The sequence below is a fragment of the Phycodurus eques genome, chromosome 17 (assembly GCF_024500275.1).
Source record: "Phycodurus eques isolate BA_2022a chromosome 17, UOR_Pequ_1.1, whole genome shotgun sequence".
Taxonomy (NCBI): domain Eukaryota; kingdom Metazoa; phylum Chordata; class Actinopteri; order Syngnathiformes; family Syngnathidae; genus Phycodurus; species Phycodurus eques.
The window spans coordinates 9,227,343-9,247,248 of record NC_084541.1 but is presented as its reverse complement, the minus strand read 5'-3'; the positions used below and the strand labels follow the sequence as shown (position 1 = coordinate 9,247,248).

At 39.2% G+C, this 19,906-nt stretch overlaps 1 protein-coding gene across 3 annotated transcripts in view; it reads right to left on the bottom strand.

Moving 5' to 3' along the window:
• Positions 1 to 19,906, bottom strand: part of nrg2a (neuregulin 2a) — a 127,474-nt gene that overhangs the window by 63,759 nt on the left and 43,809 nt on the right. For 2 of the 3 annotated variants that reach the window (XM_061702979.1, XM_061702978.1), the window contains exons 2-3: positions 5,723 to 5,888; positions 1,728 to 1,846 (exon numbers count right to left, since the gene is read on the bottom strand). In XM_061702979.1, coding sequence (XP_061558963.1) covers positions 1,728 to 1,846; positions 5,723 to 5,888 — 285 coding nt within the window. Of the gene's footprint in view, positions 1 to 1,727; positions 1,847 to 5,722; positions 5,889 to 18,289; positions 18,584 to 19,906 lie in introns of those variants that run through there. The other variant, XM_061702977.1, reaches the window with a different exon arrangement.

Genomic DNA, 19,906 nt, shown 5'->3' with positions numbered 1-19,906 from the left:
GAGAACTGGCAAACTCCACACAGGAGGGCCTGAGCCAAGATTCGAACCATGAACCTCCTCACTGTGAGGCAGACTTGTTAACCACTATACAACTGTGGTATACAGATACACATCTTAGAGGAGCAATTTATTTTCCGCATTTAGGTGAAGATTTAGAGGAATGGTCATTTTGTATAATTTTACTAGTACGAGTCTTTTGACGTATAAGACCTTATCAACAGTATGAAGCTTAATGTGATTGTGCTAGTGTTTGTGTCTGTTATTGAGGAAGCAAAAAGTACATGGATTAAATTCACCTGTTTTCTTAGGTTTGTTTGATCATCTAACCTGAACCAGTTTATTAAATATTTAATCATATAACCCTATTAACATACTAATAATAATACTGAAACATACGGATTCATGGACATATATACTTCAAGGAAAATCAACGGAAAATATTTTTTAGCTTGGCAAGATAAAAAGCCAATTGGGACTGCTACTAACGAAGATTTTAATGATCCATTATTCTTTTTGATGAATTGGATAAAGAAAAGTTCTATTTCCTATCCCTTTAAAAAAATAAATAAATAAAAAACGGGACATTATTTCAAATTGACAGTGTAGAAAATGCAAAAACATAAATTCATTATGCTTTGGTTCGTAACATAAATAAGCAAAAATATTGATCATTGTTTTCCAAAGTAAAACCGGAGATGATCCGTCTGCTTTCGTGGAGGACTACAGTAATCTGAAGATTTTTACTGTTGTGAGGCTGTAATTTTAAATTAAGCAAGGTCCCTAAACGATTAATTGATGATCAAAATAGTCGCTTAATTTCATAATCGATTAGTTGTTGTACCACTAAAGCCAAATTATTGTATGTAAATGTTATTAAACAGTACCAATTAAAGGTACCAATTAAATTTCCATGCTGATTTTAAATATGTATAAAGTACATTTAGAATATTTGCATGCTATCTTTTGAGGAACAGAGTCATCAGTGCACATGACCACGTGGTTACTGCTGCTTTTTCAGGCTTCTAATTTGCATTTTGAGAGCTATTGAATGTGTTTTTGTGTCTTTATAACGCCATTGTGAGTGGATGTAGATTTTTTGTTTTTGACACAGTGGTGGGGAAGATGTGGAATTTCTAGCTACAGTCTGCGCTCTCGACAAGCTGTGGATTTTTGCCACTCAGACACCAGATAACGATACATCCTTGCTTGGATAGAAGCAAAAGCACATGACTTGTATCCGCTCTTTATTTGTGTGTGTGTGTGTGGAGGGGGGGAATACTGTCTGCAACCATGCAGCAAGTATACTACCCAAACATACTTGTAGCAGTGCTCAGAACCAACATTATTTCACCCCCCAACCAAATGGAAGCAGCTGTTATCAAACGTCTTTCACCAGCGACAGCACTTTCCAAAACACAACACTAGCATGTACTGTACTGTATTTTCCACTATCAAAAAGTGAAACTTTTTACAGCTCTCAGGTGTGCTGTGTTTTTTTATTCTGTTCTGCATTATGTTCTCATGTCACACTGCCAGATGCACATTGCTGAATAGTAGAAACCATATTAAAAACACTGCAAACCCCCAAAGACAAGGTGGACAGTTGTTCTTTATGCATTTTATCACTTTTACATGCCTGTTTGGGATGCCCACTTTGGATCTTTAGTTGGCCGGAGAACAGTCATAAGTAATGAAGAACAATGCCAGTGCTTTCACTCGGTACTCACTGCTTTGGACGTTTATAGTGCCAGTGGAGTTGTCCTTTCCCAGCAGGTTCTCCACCACACAAGTATATTTCCCAGAATCCTCCAGTTTCGCTCTGCTGATCTGGAGTCTGGAGTTTTTCCTGTGGGAGACAATACTCACACAGCTGAGTCAAGGGAATCCAGGCCGGGAGGAAGCAACGTGGAAACACACTGAGTGGAAATATGGGGCACAGCGAGGCAGACAACAGGACAAGCAGCCGCATGGCAACAGGCCTTTGCTTTGATAGGGTGCTGATTAGAGAGTGAAAACGTGTCTAGAATAATAGAACTACTTAGAATATTGTATAAAGTTCAAAGTGGTTTCATTAAGCCATGTCACACGTCTCGTGATGTTTTTTCATAACGCTGCTTTTAAATTGGCTCGAAAACAGCAACAGTGTCTACAAGGGGGCTTTAAATGCATCAACGTGTTCCAAGATTCTGTCTTTTACTTGCACATTACTCACATGCTCCTCTGGAGCCAGCAATTTTAATTACATGATCATTAGCCTACCGGAGACAGTGTGGAAAAGGAGCATGAATTATTAAGCGAGCAGGGCAAAGTGCTGGCTCTTTTAATGGGCGGCAAAGCTCGGTACTGCAACCAAAAGCACTGGAACTGGCATGTAATTGACACCCTGCCAAAAAAAAATACTTATAACTGCCGATCAGTGATGCTGGTAAGGCATTACAAAGTAACACGTGACTCCAAAATTCTGCCATTTTGAATAACGAGTAAAGTAACATGTTACTTTCCCTGGGAGAGTAATCAGACTACAGTTACTTTTTCAAACCAACAATGTCTCTTTCTAAGTACTGGTTTGTGGCTGCTGGTGACTCAAAAGAAATCGCAGTCCGGCCATTCAATTGCTTTTAACCATTCACGCACACTACTAATTTGTCAATAAGTGGAAGAAAGCTATTGGGAGGTGATTGTTGATTCTACATTGCACAGTGACGGTGCAGTATTATAAAAATGCAAATAAATGCAGGATTTCACTATTGCCACTCGATTTTTGTTATTTGCCCTTGTAAAAAGTGTATTTGATTGTTGTTACTTGTTTTATTTACACATTAAAAATACAGTTTTATTGTCGTGTTAAGTGTGCAATGCATTGTAGGTTAATTATTCATACCGAAATGTGCGGTCTTAAATCGTCATACAGTACGGACTGACTCATGGAAGGACTTGCAATATTTATCTGAAATAATATTTACAATGAAAAGTGAGAACTTTCAACTTTATTGCAGTCCGGACTGTGAGCTGGTTTAAACCGCTGCACGGCTGACGTCACGCAAGTAAGTGCTTCTCCCCCCTCAATAACCCACAGCTTTGCTAGTTAAACAGTTGCATAATCTTGTCACCTTTTCTCGCTCTTTGCATCAAAATTACGATGGTGGGAGCAATGGTGTGTGTGTTTGTGTGTGTGTGTGTGTGTGTGTGTTTGTATGCCCCCAATATCAAACCGTACATGCACGGACAAACGCACGCACACACACAGTTGCCTTCATGGACCACAATCAGCATCCATTTACCAGTTAAGATTAAAGAAGTTTACTAAGAATGGCTTGTTCACATTGAGGTACTTACTGTACTGTTATCATGTCAAGTCTGCACGAAGTTGCTGATTTAATGTGGTTTCAACTACACAAATATTTAAGTTATTGGTTCATATTGGGCGGCACGGTAGACAACTGGTTAGAGCGTCAGCCTCACAGTTCTGAGGACCGGGGTTCAATCCCCGGCCTCGCCTGTGTGGAGTTTGCATGTTCTCCCCGTGCCTGCGTGGGTTTTCTCCGGGCACTCCGGTTTCCTCCCACATCCCAAAACATGCATTAATTGGAGACTCTAAATTGCCCGTAGGTGTGAATGTGAGTGCGAATGATTTTTTGTTTGTATGTGCCCTGCGTTTGGCTGGCAACCAGTTCAGGGTGTACCCCGCCTCCTGCCCGATGACAGCTGGGATAGGCTCCAGCACGCCCGCGACCCTAGTGAGGAGAAGCGGCTCAGAAAATGGATGGATGGATGGGTTCATATGGATGACATCATTATGTAACTTGTGTGGTGTGCATTACCAAGTAATGGGTATGGTTCTTGTACTGTGGATAAGTGCTATTCCTGCCACTTGGCAGCTGCTGAAAGTAACTAAAAAGTTACTTTTTTCTAACTTAGTTACTATTAAAATCAAGTAATCAGTAAAGTAACTCAGTTACTTTTAAGCTCAAGTAATCAGTAAAGTAACTAAGTTAATGTTACTTTAGCGGCAGCAAGCGGTTCGATGAATATTGCAAATAGCATTGGTAAGAGTGGATTTGCTTGTCTAGTTCCTCTTTGTAAAGTCAAACTTTGTGAAGTAATCCTAATTGTGGTGATTGACGCTTTCGGCGAATTGTATAATGTTGCTATCCAATGTATAAATTAATCTCCAAAGCCAAATTTATGAAGTACTGCAAACAGGAAAGCCCAGTTAACTATCGAAAGCTTTCTCTGCGTCAAGTGACAGGATGATCGCATTTAGAATTTTATGCTGTGACATGCTTATTAAATTTAACAGACGTCAGACATTATTTGTGGAACTTCTACCTTTAATGAAACCTGTCTGGTCATAGTGGATTATCGACGGGAGTACTTTTTCAAGTCTTGCTGCGAGGGCTTTTGAGATAATCTTGACATCTACCTTAATCAGTGATAAGGGCCAATAATTAGCTGCGAGAGTGGGGTATTTACCTGACTTTAGTAATAATTTAATTGAAGCTGTGTTCATATGGCTACTAATTTGACCTTTATCATTTATCTCCTCGACCGTTCTGAAAAATGGAGGTGCTAGTATTGGCCTGAAATCCGGGCCAGGCGCTCATCCCGATTGCAGATTTTTTTTTAATGCGTTATGTAATTCTGTGATGGTTAAAGGAACATCAAGGCTGTCTTTAATTTGTGTATTTAATTGATGAATGTTTAGATCCTAAATAAAAGTTTACATTTATTTTTGGTCTGGGTTGTTTGAAGATGCGTATAAGATGCTATAATAATTCTAAAATATTTCATTTATTTCTAGCAGTGACTGTGTACCGTTTGAATCTTGAATGGCTGTAATTAATTACTTTTCTTTATTGCGCTGAAGTTGGTTCGCAAGGAATTTTCCTGATTTATTATTGTACTCAAAGTTAGTGTATCTTAACTGTTGTTGAAGAAAATCTGTTCTTTTTGATAAAATAACGTCTAATTGATGTTTTGCCTTTTGAAGTTGGTTTCTAATCTTATCTGATGGATTAATTGCATATTCTTCTGTGAGGTTTTTAAATTTTTCCTCAATTCCATTTTCAGATTTTTGTCCTTGTTTTTTCTTATACGCCATGTTGGTGAGGGTCCCAAACTTGACTAAATTTTTAGATTGAGAGAAATTGGTGCGTGATCGCTGATGATGATTGGATGTATTTTGGGAGTAATTCTTTGAGCTGCCAAATTGTTTGAAAGAAAAAAATCCATTCTTTAGAAAGAGCGGTGAACTGACGAAGAAAATGTGTATTCTCGTTTTGTACGGTTTTTCAGCCTCCATATGTCAACAAGACCAAAGTCGTCCATATGCTGCTCAAGTATATATGAGCGATCTATTAGGGTATTTAGCGTAAGGTTAAAATCACCTCCCAAGATAATTGTAGAATTGGCTGACAAGTTTAAGAAGTGTGAAAAGAGCATGTGAAAAAAGGCTGGATCATCTTTATTAGGAGCGTATACAATTGTGTAAAGTTTGTTAAATATTGTAGCCTGTATAATTATGTATCGGCGTTCTGGATCTGCTACTGTACTATTTATTGCAACTATTAAAACGTTAATATTCCATAATATGTTTCCTTTAAAGGCAAAGGTGATTAATTTTAAAACATGTTCTTGAACTATACATTTACACACTGCTGGTTAAACATCATTTACTTTAGTATTCAGTATTAAATATTTTTAGTACTTTTTTTGTACTCACTGGCTGTTCTTTATTCGAATTTTTTTGCTTTTCTTCAGCTCGTTGCCATCTTTGAACCATCGGTAGGTCGGCAGAGGGTTCCCCGTGGCCTCGCACTTGACTGTGAGCTTGCTTCCTTCGTCCACTATTGATGGATTCTTCATTGGTTTTAACTTTGGAGCTGAAGCTAAACAGACGAGGGGGAAAAAAAGAGAAACAGTTACTGAGAATTCTTGAGTTAAAAAAAAAAAGTTTAGTTTGCACAATTGATGCTCCACTGTGTGTTTGTGTTTTACCAGAAAACAAAGAGGACATTAAGGCAGTATGGAGCCAAGTGTCCCTCAATGGACTGAGCTAACAAGTCTCTCATGTGACCAGCAGATGTTGACACCAGAGGCATCATCAAGTTGACGTCAAACTCACAACCAGGTGCATTTTCAAGCTGGTTATCTTGCTATACAATTGCCTGCTATCGGATATAACACAAGATATTATAGCAAACATCTACAATCAATTGCCACTGTAGAATTAACGCTTACTGGGTAAATCATGTTTTAGGCTGCTGCTCTTGTGTGCGTGACTCCAAATATTGTGTCACTTCTATTAATGTCATGCGTTAGGTTATGAAAAATGATCTTTGACACACACACACACACACACACACACACTCATACAGTACTTGAAGAATACACAGCCACACAAACACTTGCCAGCTGACAGCTGCACAGATGTTTAGGGGAAGACTCACTCAGGGTGGGGAGAGTGAGCCGGGGTGAATGAGGGTCAATCAGGGGATGGCCAAGATGCCCCCCTCCTCCTCACTCACACACAAAAACTCTCTCCATTCACGATATCATGTGAATGCTTAGCTGATTAATGCTTCCAATTATAGCTGTTTTCAAGTCCGTCAAGGATAGCAATGAGAACACAAAATTTGCAGTTGTGATGCATTTATAACAACTTTTTCCTCTACCACCCACCCATGTCCTCTTTCTGTCGAAAGTGTCCTACTTTCATGACCTGATGAAGTTGTCATGTCCGCAAGGAAAGGAAAAGCCTCAGTGATGTTGCCTTTTGTGTGTGCGTGTGTGTGTGTGTGTGTGTGCGTTTGTGTGTGTGTGTGTGTGTGTGTGTGTGTGCGTGTGTGTGTGTGTCACTAATGTGTCGAGTCTGGCTCTCGCAATCAAGATCTTGATGTTAGTAGAAAATCATACAAAAGTGAAGAACTATATTTATTTAACTTGGGGGACACAAAGCCCTTAAAATGTATTTTTAATTTAAAGCATTTTCATGCAACCCAAGAAGCATGTTACAACTTCAAAATGATTGTTTATGTTTTTTTTCTTGTGCCAGTTCGGCTGAGCCCTGTCTCACTTTGGTTTAGGCTCGTCTTATTTTTCACTTCAGAATAGTACGAGAGGAAACTGCCAGTCAGAATGAGGCACACTAACATACAACACAAACAAAAAACAACAACGGAGAGTGAAAAATCTCCTCTATTAGTGTGCGCAAACCTGGCAGTTCACCAGTATGTTATGATGTGAAGTGCTCATGAAGCAATTATCATGGAGGGCGCTTCAAAGAATATTACATTTGGATTCAAGACTAAAGTTTTTAATAAAATCAGGAAAATAACAATGGCAACATGCAAGGATTGAAACTCAAAAATAAGAGACACAACAACTACAACATCTAACTTCATCTGTCATGATTAAACCCACAAAGATAGGCAAGCAACATGAAGTCACAGTTTAGCTAATTCATTGCTGGTCAAACATTAACTCCATGTCAGTTATTTGTTGTTTAATTTAATTGAGAAGACAATAAAGTAATGGACAATATGAATATTGGTTTTAATCATATAAAATGATGTGATTGTGAATGTGTTAGGAGGCTAACTAACACAAGTACAGATACGAAGTGCAAAATGGCTAATGTGCATCACTGCACATTGTATGACTTGATTCATGACTTTCTTAACCCAAGAAATGACTTGACTCGACTTGCTTGAAATTTAGTGGGGACTCGACTTGACTTTTCGCCACATTAACTTGGGACTTGCTTGAAACTTGAAGGTTAAAACTTGAGACTTACTCATACTAGGACTTGCACGTAAATGGTAAATGAAGTGCACCTACACAGTATAGCGCATCTACGCCATCCCGTTGCCCAAAGCGCTTCACAGAGGCGCACATTCACCCATTCACACACACATTCATACACCAATGGGTGGCTGCCGCAATGCAAGGCATTGCCAGGTCCACTGTGGACAATTTGGAGTTAAGTGTTTCGCCCAAGGACAATTTGACAGCGGACAGTCGGTCTATTTGAGCCGCCAAGCCTGCAGTCACTGGATGAGCAGCTCTACTAACTTATCCACAGTGGCCCTTTTCCCATATGTGACTTACTCACACCTCTGGTAAATACTAAAGATACATACTTATTCTATAGTACTCCACAGGGTTTGCGGTGTACAGTGCAATCTGATTTTCACAGACATCAGGCGATGACATAAAAAAGTCACATTCAAAATAGCTCAAACACAGCTCAATAACAAAGAGTATTTTTAGATCGGCAGCATCTATTTATATTTTTGTCTGTCAGCCACTTGGTATTTATGGCACGTGGAAGTTGGGATGCTGAAATAAGACAGATGAGTCTTTGTTGGACTGGATACTATATCACAGAAAATGGATACATGAGGATGTCATGTAATGAATTGAAGATTTTAGATAGCTTCTTATTGAAGTCATAGCAAAATATACGCCGCGTTCCAAATTATTATGCAAACAGTATAGGATTTAAGTGAAGTAAACTTTTGCATTTTTGTTTTTCTGGGGAAGTTTTGGCATATTTTGTTTAACCTGTCTATTTAGATCACTGGTATGAATCTCAGACAGGTCTCCCAGATTAGCCTAATTACAAGGAATATTACAGGTTGTTCCACACTATCAAGCAGTCAAATCACTTACGGATATAAAAAGACTGGACATTTCAAGAAAATAATCATACTGTTAAAAAGAAAATTGGCAAACTGTTTTGTTCTGATAAAGGTGTACAAAGAAATTTGTGTCTGTCTGAATGTCTGTTAGGCAAAGGCATCGTATTAATAGAAGAGCTGTTAAAAGACCTCTGATGAGCAGCAAGCAGGTATTTGAAGCTGCTGGGGTCTCTGGAGTCCCAAGAACCTCTTGATGCAGCATCCTTTAAAGGCTTGCAGTCGGGCATAAAGCTATATTTCGGCCACCCTATCTGCAGTAAGCTCATAAATCCTTGAAGACTAAGTCTCACACAACTTTATCGCCAATAAATGTGGTGTTACTTTAAATGTCGCCGTTCTTGATAGTTGGTGGATGGCCACCGTGTCTTGAAAAGGCTGCAAATTGCCCAAGGAGGTGACAAAGTGATGTTTTGGGCTACAATTATGGGGAGTGAAATGGAAGGCTCATATAGGGTGCCTGAAGTTGTCCAAATGACCTCTGAACTGTGGCTTCTGCAGTAAAATCATTCTCATGCTAGAAAAACACACCTTTGCACACTGTTAAATATACCATAGAAGCTTTAGCTGCGATGGCTATGAAGGGAGAAATATTCATGGTTTCACCACCATCATCCCCTGACATCAACCCTATTAAGAACCTATGACGGTAGATGGCAGTATACATCCAAACAGCAACTCTGGGAGGCAATTACTGTCGCCTCAAATTAAATAGAGGCTGAAAATACACATGGAATTAGTTAAAGTTCATTGGATGAGATATTTAAGGTGATACTGAAGATGGGCTCTGAGACTACCATCTAATTTGTTGGGCAAAGTTTAATAGCATTTCCTCTAATGTAAGGACAGAAAGCAGTGTCCCCACTATTATACCTTTGTTGATGCTAATATAAATATTGATGTTCCAAAAATCGTATTAACTTTAATTTGTATTTAGGAAAATGAACAAAACAACATACAGTTAATAATTAGGAACACAGTGCATACACAAGGGCTGAACATACTGGAGTGTCAGGTGCTATTGGTTTATCAAGAAGGACCACATGCAGAACTTTAAACGTCCAGATGTTTCCCATTAAACATATTTTTTACCTGAGCTGTAATAGGCTGTATGGGATGTGTTGTACGAAAAGAACCTGCATTCATGAATACTCAAACGTGCACCAACGTTTTCATCAACTGGCCTTTACCTCTAAATGTAGCGTGGCAAGAAAACGTTGAATTTGACTCCAGTCTCCAAATGTTACTATTTAACTGACTTTGCCCGTTAACCTACCCATCTATATGGAATACAGTGCCTAAACAACATCTGCGCTATATGGCCTTACACGTTCCACTCTGCTAGATTTGGCCCAACACGGTGCCTGAGGAAAGCCTGTCATCCTGTCATCGGCAGAAAGAATAGCAAGAATGAAGTTGCCCCATAAAAAAACAAACACAAAAAATGTTTAGTACTTTGCTTCAACACAGGTCTGTCCTTGCCAAATAAATTAAACAATTTTTCTCTTCACCTGGAAGAGTTACAGAAACACTTATCGGTAAGCCAGATGTGGAAGAAGGACCACTCCATGCACAAACGTAATGAAGACGCAGGGAGCCGTCACTTCTCTCTACCTTCGCGACACAGATGTTCAACAGTTCTCCATAGAGATTCATATTCACGTCTATCTTCAAGGCTCTTTCATCTACACAACATGACATCCATGAACCTCCTGGCAGCGCACACGCAGTGTGATATACAGTGGATGCTCCTCTGTGGGTCGCCTGATGAGGAAACCATCGCACAGGAGATGTTTGCTGGACACACATGAAGTAGAGCGCAAGTCGACCGTAGTCACATAAAGTCTTTTTTTTTTTTTTTTTTTTTCCCCGAGTCATGATTTCTCAAACGGTCGTCTCGTTTTTGCCTGACACCTGTGGGAAATGTGTCACGCAGCAATGATATACTCAGGGCCTCTGCAAGCGCCTGATTGTCTGCTTTTGAAGTGGAGGGGCAGCTGCAAACGTGGACAATAAAGGGCCAAAACGGAGCGCTCAGGCCTGTGTGGCATGTCAGCGGCTCACGCTCAGGGCCAACAGTTGGAAAAGTCAGCGCGACCGCACCGACTTTAAGAACAAGTTGCTTGATGAATTAACAAATGCTCATATAATTGAGTCAACATCTCTCATTTACTTCCAGAAGCTTAGGGGAGGAATCTGAGGCATGCAGTTGTAAAACCCCCCCTCCCCCGGACAAAGTATCCCAGATTATTCTGGTATTATGCCACTTCACTACATGCTGTTCAGAGACAAATTGCCCAGTGAGACAGCTCGAGACCTTTGCATTGGGCCGATGGTGTTCCGACTGAGGACCAGTTAGTGCACCGTAACATCTGTTCTAAAAGATCATTTCTCAACCGCAAGCAAGGAAGTTGCTTTCACCAGATAATTAGCTGGTGCATCGTTTTAATATGACTCAAAGCCTTTGAGATAATGCAACCTTTTACAATAACAGCATATGGTTTCTTTCTCCATCTGACTGTTCAAGAATGCTCATTACTCTTTATCACAATCCTTTCTCCAGTGTTAACTTATTTTAGTTAAAATTGTAGCACTATACTATTATGTTCTAACTTGACTATTTTCAAGCAAGACAAGCATCATATGCCACAAAAACATGATACTAATTGGATGGACAAGTGGATATCTATGATCTCTAAAATTCCTTTTGATTGTGTGAAATTGATAGTTCATGAATTACATCTTGAAGCAATTGAAGCAAAATGTGAGTGCGATAACTTGGGCTGCATCTACAGAATAGTTTTAGAATTGAGTACTCTCCTGATTAAGCCATCAATTATTAATGTAATCGGATGAAAGTGAGTGACCGGTGTCTTGGCGAATGAGAGTGCTGTTGGCTGCTGCAGACTCAGATTAGCCAGTCTGTAACTTTTTGCTTCAATTTTTACTGTAATCGAGGTAGTCGATTTATCGTTTCAGCCCTAGCAACCAGGAGAGGTGCTGTTGATTCCATCTCAACTAGAAAAACACGGCTAACTCTTTCGGAGAGCATTATACTACTCAATACAGCGCTGACAAGAAAACAGGACTTTCAGAAATAGATTCTCTTATACCCTTTAAGTGCCTGTAGTCTGTCAATGAATGTGCATCCCTTGTTGGAGCATTTTAGTTTTAAAAAAATTGCCTTCTAAAATCATAACCCCTGAAATACATAACTTTCCATTAATTATCGTGTATCCTTGTTTCTGAGAACAGGTTCCTGATTTATAACTCAACCTGACATGCACAGAAATATTTTCAGCATTGATTGCTGTTTAAAAACTATCATTAATATTTTCCCTAATCCCTCCTTTCGTCACTTCCTCCACTTTGTATACTGTTTTTATCCTGTTCAGTGTAGCTGTTGTCGTACTATATAGTTGAACTGGATGTTGGTCATAACTGTAGTCTAGTGTCTTGAAGGGGTATGGTTCAGTTCAGTGCAATATGCATTTTATTACATTTTCATTGTAAAGTGTCCTAAAATATGCGAGATGTGTCCCACTTTTCAGTACCCCTTGTTTGCAGTGTAGGTCGGGAGTGTACTCTTGGGTACACATAAAGGAGGATGGATCTAGATATTGTCCCCTAATTAAAAGAGAACTGTCCACTTTGTTCTTTGTTATGATAAATGAAAATGTGCGAATCAGGCAGTTATTGTCAGCACACTGCATGGTATGTTAGCTTTTCTTTTGTGTGGTTACTACACATTAATTGGCAGATTAGATTGCTTACTTAGTAATATCCACCAGTTCAGAGTTTATTGATCCAAACCGTTTTGCTTCACTTCACTGGCTTATGACTCCAAATGTGATGGAAATTAAATATAGTATAAAGTAGGTTGATTGAAGACTCGAAATTGCCCGTAGGTGTGAATGTGAGTGCGAATGATTGTTTGTTTAAATGTGCCTGCGATTGGCTGGCAACCAGTTCAGGGTGTACCCCGCCTCCTGCCCATTGATAGCTGGGATAGGCTCCAGCATTCCCGTGACCCTTGTGAGGATAAGCGGCTCAGGAAATGGATGGATAAAGTAAATGGAGGTTATACAGTATATGAAATCACTTCGCTCCTCTCTTTACGAGTCATCGCTTTACTCACCATTTATCTTTAACATACAGTACCATAACTGTTACATTTAAATTATACCAACCATGGAATGAGGTTTGACAAAAATGTTTGCCAAAAATTAAAATTAAAATAAAAAATTTAAAAACATCAGAGTTACAACCACATTTGCATGCTTGTTTGCTAGAAATCATATACTCGCTGGAATTTTTTTCAGCAAAGTTCATGCAATTAATTTTGTACTGATGAAAGTCACCTGCACGTAACCTAAAGCGTTTTGTATAGATTCAATCAAGTGTAACCATTGGAATGGTAAATTTATTAACAAAATCTGATTCAAGTGCATTTTGCATTTTTCTATTCCTATGCTGTGAGATGCAGTCATTAGAATTCGTTCACTTCCCCAGTAGAGGAGTTGATCATTGTAGCTTTTCCCAGCTGACTTTTGGCAAAAGACAGACTGGTCGCCAGTAAAGGTCGGGCACATTGATAGTGTATATAATTCAAATAAATCTGCTCCAAAAAAAAAAAGTGGCCTATTAAAGTGACATGGGTGTTTTGGATTGAGAGCAAGGCCTGCTTTGTGTTGCAGTTCATGTAAATGACTTGTGTCCAGGAAGTGCACACAGTATTTTGGAACACGGGAAGTTGAATGCACCAATTGTGCCACAAAAAGCACCAAAAAAAGATGAAAAAGGAGGATTATTCTCCTGATATCGGCCAGTTCTTGAAGATCAGCGAACAGACCTTATCCTTTGCCTCGGTAGCAGCGATCCTGCTCGATGCACCAATGAAATGTGTGACGTTCTAAAGTTATGAAGCCAATTACAATTTAAAAAAAAAAAAGAAAAGATTTGAGATTATTAACTGCTAATTCAAGATAAACTCATTCAAGCACCTATGGACATCGGTGAACAGCCATCCATTTATCTTTTAACTTATTTATCTTTTAATTTATGGCATCCATCTCTTATACTGTATACAGAAACATAAAATGAGTAATAGGGAGAGAGGAGAAAAACGGAGATATATTCCCTAATTGTTGGAAAAAGAAATGTAGTAGCTTGCTTGTATTTCTTAGCACAACTGTGAACGACTTTTAAATGTAGTCACCAGCCACTTTGTTAGAGGCGCTTGTGACATAATACCATTTTGATTTAATACAAAAGCTGCATTTACAAAGAAATTAAAACTCACCTCCAGAGGTATTCATTTACAATATGTTTATTATGACGTTTTCAGTGCTATAGAAATTTAGTTTATTATCGGTCATGTTATTATTTAGCTAGTTTTCATTCAATTGTTGGTTACTATTTGAACCTTTTCATATTGGAGCTAAATTTGCCCTACCGCTGTGACTTGTGAGTACAGTGCATTTAAAAGGTTCAGACTCCACTGTGCTTTGTGTGTAGGTATGTTCTGAGAGCTTCGCTTTTACAAAATAAACAGTCTCCACTCAGCATGCATTAAGGTGTTTTATAGGCACATTACTGCTGTATTTGCAGCTTAGTGATGAATCAAGTAGCTGTAAGGTGTTGTTTTTGATTAGCTTTCCGTGTTGTGCGGCCACACCAACATACGCATTGCCGAACAGTTTGAGATGTCGCCAGCTCCTCTGATTATTGATGCATTTTGTTTCTGACTTAGTTCAGTAGCTTCGATTGAAGCTCTAAAGTGCCTGGTAGGTGTTTGAACATGATAAGAAAGATCTGGCACAAGATGAAGGAGGCTCTTCAATTCCACAACCAAATATTAGCAGTCCGTGTGCGCTGCGCACGCACACTCACAAACAGCTACCGCACCGGATGCAAACCTGTGTTTTGTCTTGACACAAGATGGATGGTCAGTACAATTACAATGCTAGTAAATGCGTATTTATTTAGGCCAATGACACTTTGTGCGAGGAGTTCCACAACCTCACAAGCGGCTCTGTCTTTTCAACGCATTGATGTCAATGTTGATTACGTGCCTGTGGCCTCCTCTTCAGCAGAAGAATGAGAACAAAGTTGCCCAGTTTTACGCCACCCCCCCCCCAGGTGTCTTTTCTTCTTCTGTAAGAATTTAACATTTTGCCAGCTTTGTTAGCATTATCATGAGAGTGTCGGCTTTCAACCACACACACATATTTGAGTCTGGAAAAAAATTTTACATTGCTGCTGCAAAATGCACCAAATCAGCAAGCTCATCCTCGCTTGTGGCCTCACTGCTACATAGTACGAACATTAGGGTCACACTGAAAAGGAAGAAGAAAAAAAAAAAAAGCAAAACAAAAAACAATACTCCAAAAAAAAAAAAAAAAATTGGGGTATTTAAATCATCATGATTTTGAGAAAAAATGTTTCATGTGAATAAAATGTTTCATGTGAATAAAGCTCTAATAGTATGATAATAAAGTTGTAATAATATGGGAATTTCGTATTCTATTTCAGGATAAAGCTTCAATATCAGACTAAAGTTATAATATTACAAGGATAATTTTACTTTTACAAGAATAAAAGTCTAAAAATAAGATTTTTTTAATAAGGGTCATAGCATTACAAGAAAAAAATTAATTTTTACAGGGATATAATTATAATTTTACAAGATTATGAGCAAGATTTTACAATAATAAAGTTGTAGTATTGAGGAGAAATAACGACAACAGCGTTGAACTATTACAGAGAAAACTTTAAAAATGTGACTTCATTTTCCTAGTACTGCAACTTTTTCTCAACTTTTTTTTTCTTTTCAGTGTGGCTGTAGTAACCCTTAGTGAACTTAACACCTGCTGGGAAAATCACATCCCTTGAAAAACGTGCAAAGTTCCATTAAGAGGAAAGATGAAAGTAGAGGGGATAAGGCTGTCATATTCTTGACTGACAGGCCACTCATTGGTCAGATTACATACAATTACATTTGACACTCCTCAGACGCACAAGGACATGTACACAAGCAAGCACATGCTGGACCACGCACCATCAATTAAAACAATGCAGGATATTGTTAGGGCAAGAACAAAAAACTTGAAAATATTAATACTCGACTTGATTCATCTGACCTGACTTTTAAGTTTTTTCGAAAGATACAAGCCATCATTCGGACTTGCAAGTAAAAATGTAAGACAGAGTATGAATGCTGCATGGTGGCAGTGCACTCAACTCACTTTACAGCAAGCAGATGTATGACAGATTAAATTCTTAAAAAATGAGGTTTATTAGCTTATTGCTAACACATGTTGAATTTACTTTATCACCCTTCAAGCAACTTAGTTGAACACAAATGGTGGAGCAACACATACTCACAGACAATATAACAATGCTCACAAGCATTTAGTCATATAGTCGTCACTGTTTGCGAAAAATGACAAATATTACTGCATCTTACTGAAGAGTTGTGACCATCTCCACCTACAATATGTTTGTATTATGCTACCGTCAGGAAGTAGAGTGCTATTTTTCTTATTAAAAAGAAATTGGGGGGGGGGGGGGGTGAATGGAACGAAATAATGGCATTTCCATTCATTTCAGTGGGGAAAGATGACTTGAGATATTTGTGTTTAACTTCATATCTTAAAGTCATATTGCATTGTATGGAGGTGGTCTGTAATTATAATTTAATATCATAACAATTTTGCATTAAAACAATATGGGTAGCATACCGATACAGTAAATTTCATAGATGTGTGTTTGTTTTTTAAATAAGATGCCATCATTGCTTCTTTTGAATGTATTTTATTGCTCTCAGCAGTGACGCTTACTCATCAATAATTACAAGGTGGCTACTTACTTATTACAGAGCTTTAAGACTCTCAATCTTTTCATCTTGCATGATACATTTCACAGTCTCAATTTGATGCCGTGTGCACTGTGAATGTGGACACTACACGGGCTACTTAAGCAGGAGTTGAATTTTGTAATTAGATTATTGGCATAGAAAATAGAGCAAAAAAAAAAAAAAAAAAAAAAGGCGATCTGAAAATCACATTGCTGCATTGCACTGTGCACTTGTGCTTCAATGTCATTTTCGGATATAAATGAAAAAGCCCTGGGATGATTAAATCTGACATGCCACATACTACTTTATTTGCTGGCATCATATCCATGATTGAGCAGCACTGTGTTCGAGTATGTTGATCTATACACTAGAATAGCAGTTCACAACCAGGGTGCCGTGACAGCCTAGTGTGCCATGAGAGATCATCAGGGGTTCTGCAGGAAATTATTCACTTTCACTTAATTTTCCCAAAAATCATTTTAATTAAAAATATGTGTATATTCGTGTCTCTATGCCAGTGATTTATATTGTGAGCAATTAAAAGTGCTTCCATTAGATGGCAGAAGTTAAAATAAACCTGTGCATCCACCTGTTGCCATTCATAAAACAGAATAAGTCATGGCGTCCTTCGAGTATATCAGCTTGTGTTCAATTAAAAAGGCCCACATTTCACACTGAGTCATTAACATTGGGATGAAATCATCATAATTTCAGTATTGATACTTTTTGGGACATTTTTGTTTGGGGGTGTGCTGTGAGATTTTTCTGATGTAACATGGATGCCTTGGCTTAATGAAAGTTGTGAAACTAGAACATGCAAACCAACTGTATGTTCTGTTGTATGTCATGTAGATGCCATTAGATTAGATCTGTTGCAGTGCTTGCTGATTAATGAAGATGCTCCCCCAAAACATTTTCTTAGTATTCCACTGTTTCTAGATCACTATCACGTACGTGTTATAAAACATATTTTGTAACCGTGAAAAAAGAAAAGAAAACAGAGTTTCAAAAGAGAAAGTTAAAAACAGAAGATAGCCAGAAGCAAACGTCACAGCACACAGAGTAAAGTAATTTCAATGAAACAGGGGATGGTGGGCTTCCCCATGACCTGAGGTCAGTTTACAGTGACATGCTGCAGCTTGCATGCAACCACTAGTGAGCAAGCACATTTGCTACACTTGTGACCGGGAAGACTCTAGTGATACTCTGACATGGAAGCAAAAAATAAAGACGCAATTTTATGTACATCACTGACATCCAAAAACCACTAAAAAAGCTGATAAATTATTAACCCTATCCGAATGTGTACTAAGCTATGGTACTGCATTGTGTTCCACAAATACTTCCACAATGAAAATGTCAAACAGACAACACTATTACATAATTTTCGCTCTGTGGGAATAATGATGAATCACGGCTAATCAGATTTTAACCCACAAATTAACTTTTTTTTTAATTTTATTATTTCCTTCTCTGTAAGGCTGAGAGAAAGCCCGAAAACAATGAGGTCACAAATCACACCGTTTGACTTCCCCACAATTCCAGCCTGCCGCCAAACCAGATGTGTCTCTACACGCTGTCCACATTAGGAGACATATGCATGTGACAACCTAGCGGCAAGCTTTGATAAGCCGAGGGTGATACTTCAGCAACACAAACTTCCTTTTAATTTGTTTCCTTTACAGTCTCATGCAAATATGGAAATTATTGTGCACCTTGAATTTCCTCTTACCTTGAGTGGGATCGCCCTCCTTCTCTTTTTGCCCCTTCTTACCGCCCTTCTTTCTCCCTTTCTTATCTTTCCTCCTATTCTCTGTCATGCTTTCACAATGAAGTAAATCCTCTCAGTCAAAGAGCCCCAAAATAAGATAAGAAATAAAAAAAAATGTTTTCTTTTCAAAAGTAGGTAGTCCGGTGGCGGGAACGTGTGGCAAGAGGGCAGCCGCAGACTCTGAGCCCAGTTGGAGCGTCTCTCTTCCTATATAGACTCACACCAATCAAGTACAGCAAGGAACCACGTACTCCTCACAGCAGGGAAAGAGAAAGAGAGAGAGAGGGACAGAGCGGGAGTGAGGAAGGAGGGAAGAGGGAGGAAAAATAGGGAGAGAAAAGGTGGGGACGGCTTAAGAAAAGTGAGAGTACACGGAAGAAGGGAGGAGACAAGAGGAAGGCATTTCCCATCGATAAGCAGTGACTCTTACAAGCCCTGCAGCCAAAATTAAGCACCAAGAGGACCCCCCCTTGAGAAAAGTCCCATGTGGTCCATACAAAAAAAGGTTTCCTCGACGAGCATCTTTTCTCTTTAGTAATGACCCGTGCCCAAATGAGACCAAGACCCCCTCCTTGCACTGCTGACCCCACCCAGATAACTCAAAAGGATAGGGTGGGTGGTGGGATGGAGGGGGAGGTGGGGCGGGCGGGGCTGCCCTTGCCAATTTATTGTCAGGGTCACAAGCTACTTCACATCTGGGTCTGATTTGATGCGTTCAGATTCAGGAGATACGTGTGAGTGAGCAATGAGGAGATGGGTGCAGATGGTGGTGGTGGGGGGCGGGGGGCCTTGTGGGGTGCCAAAAGTCAGATCCCAATCAGTGACAGACTACTTCTTACAAAATTACACAAAATCATCTTTTCCTTCCCCTCTCTTGTCTGTCAGAACCCCCCTCCCTTACACACACACGCCCCCCCCCCCCTCCCAACCCCACCCCGACTCCCACTTGGCTACAGGCAAGTCGCAACACGCCCGTGGATGCACGACTCCCTCACAGTCCACATTACAGCCAGGTGTCACCGATACCCACGCGGCGGAAAGAATCCAGATTCATTAAACAAGATCGTATCTTTGAAACGGCGAGTAATATTAGACAGGACCCTTCTGCAAAAGCGTTTTCATCCCCGAGGTCTCGTTCATGTATAGGCTAGGATGGAGGGAAGCGGGGCAACAGGGAAATGTTAGGACAGGAAATCAAGAACTTGACTGAGGTGAAGGCCAGCAAGAGAACACTGCAGTTAGAAAGAGGTTTTTTATAACAAGTTATTTTTTGTTTTGTTCTTTTAGAGATTTTAGTTGATTTTTTTTCTTTATGTTTTTTTTTGCAAACATGCAAACTGCATTTCAGATGAGAATGAGAAGCAAGATGTATTGTTTTGATGACCTTATGCATAAACTATATGATTTTGACCACTATTTGTGGAGGAGTCACACGTGTGCTGAGGGAGAACCCATCATGCAATGCTAGAAAATGTTTCTTTTTTTTTTTGACATTCGACTTACAATGGTAACACAAAATAATTCTTCCATCTCATTACACATATCACAACACCTTAATATCTTACATCATTCTCCATG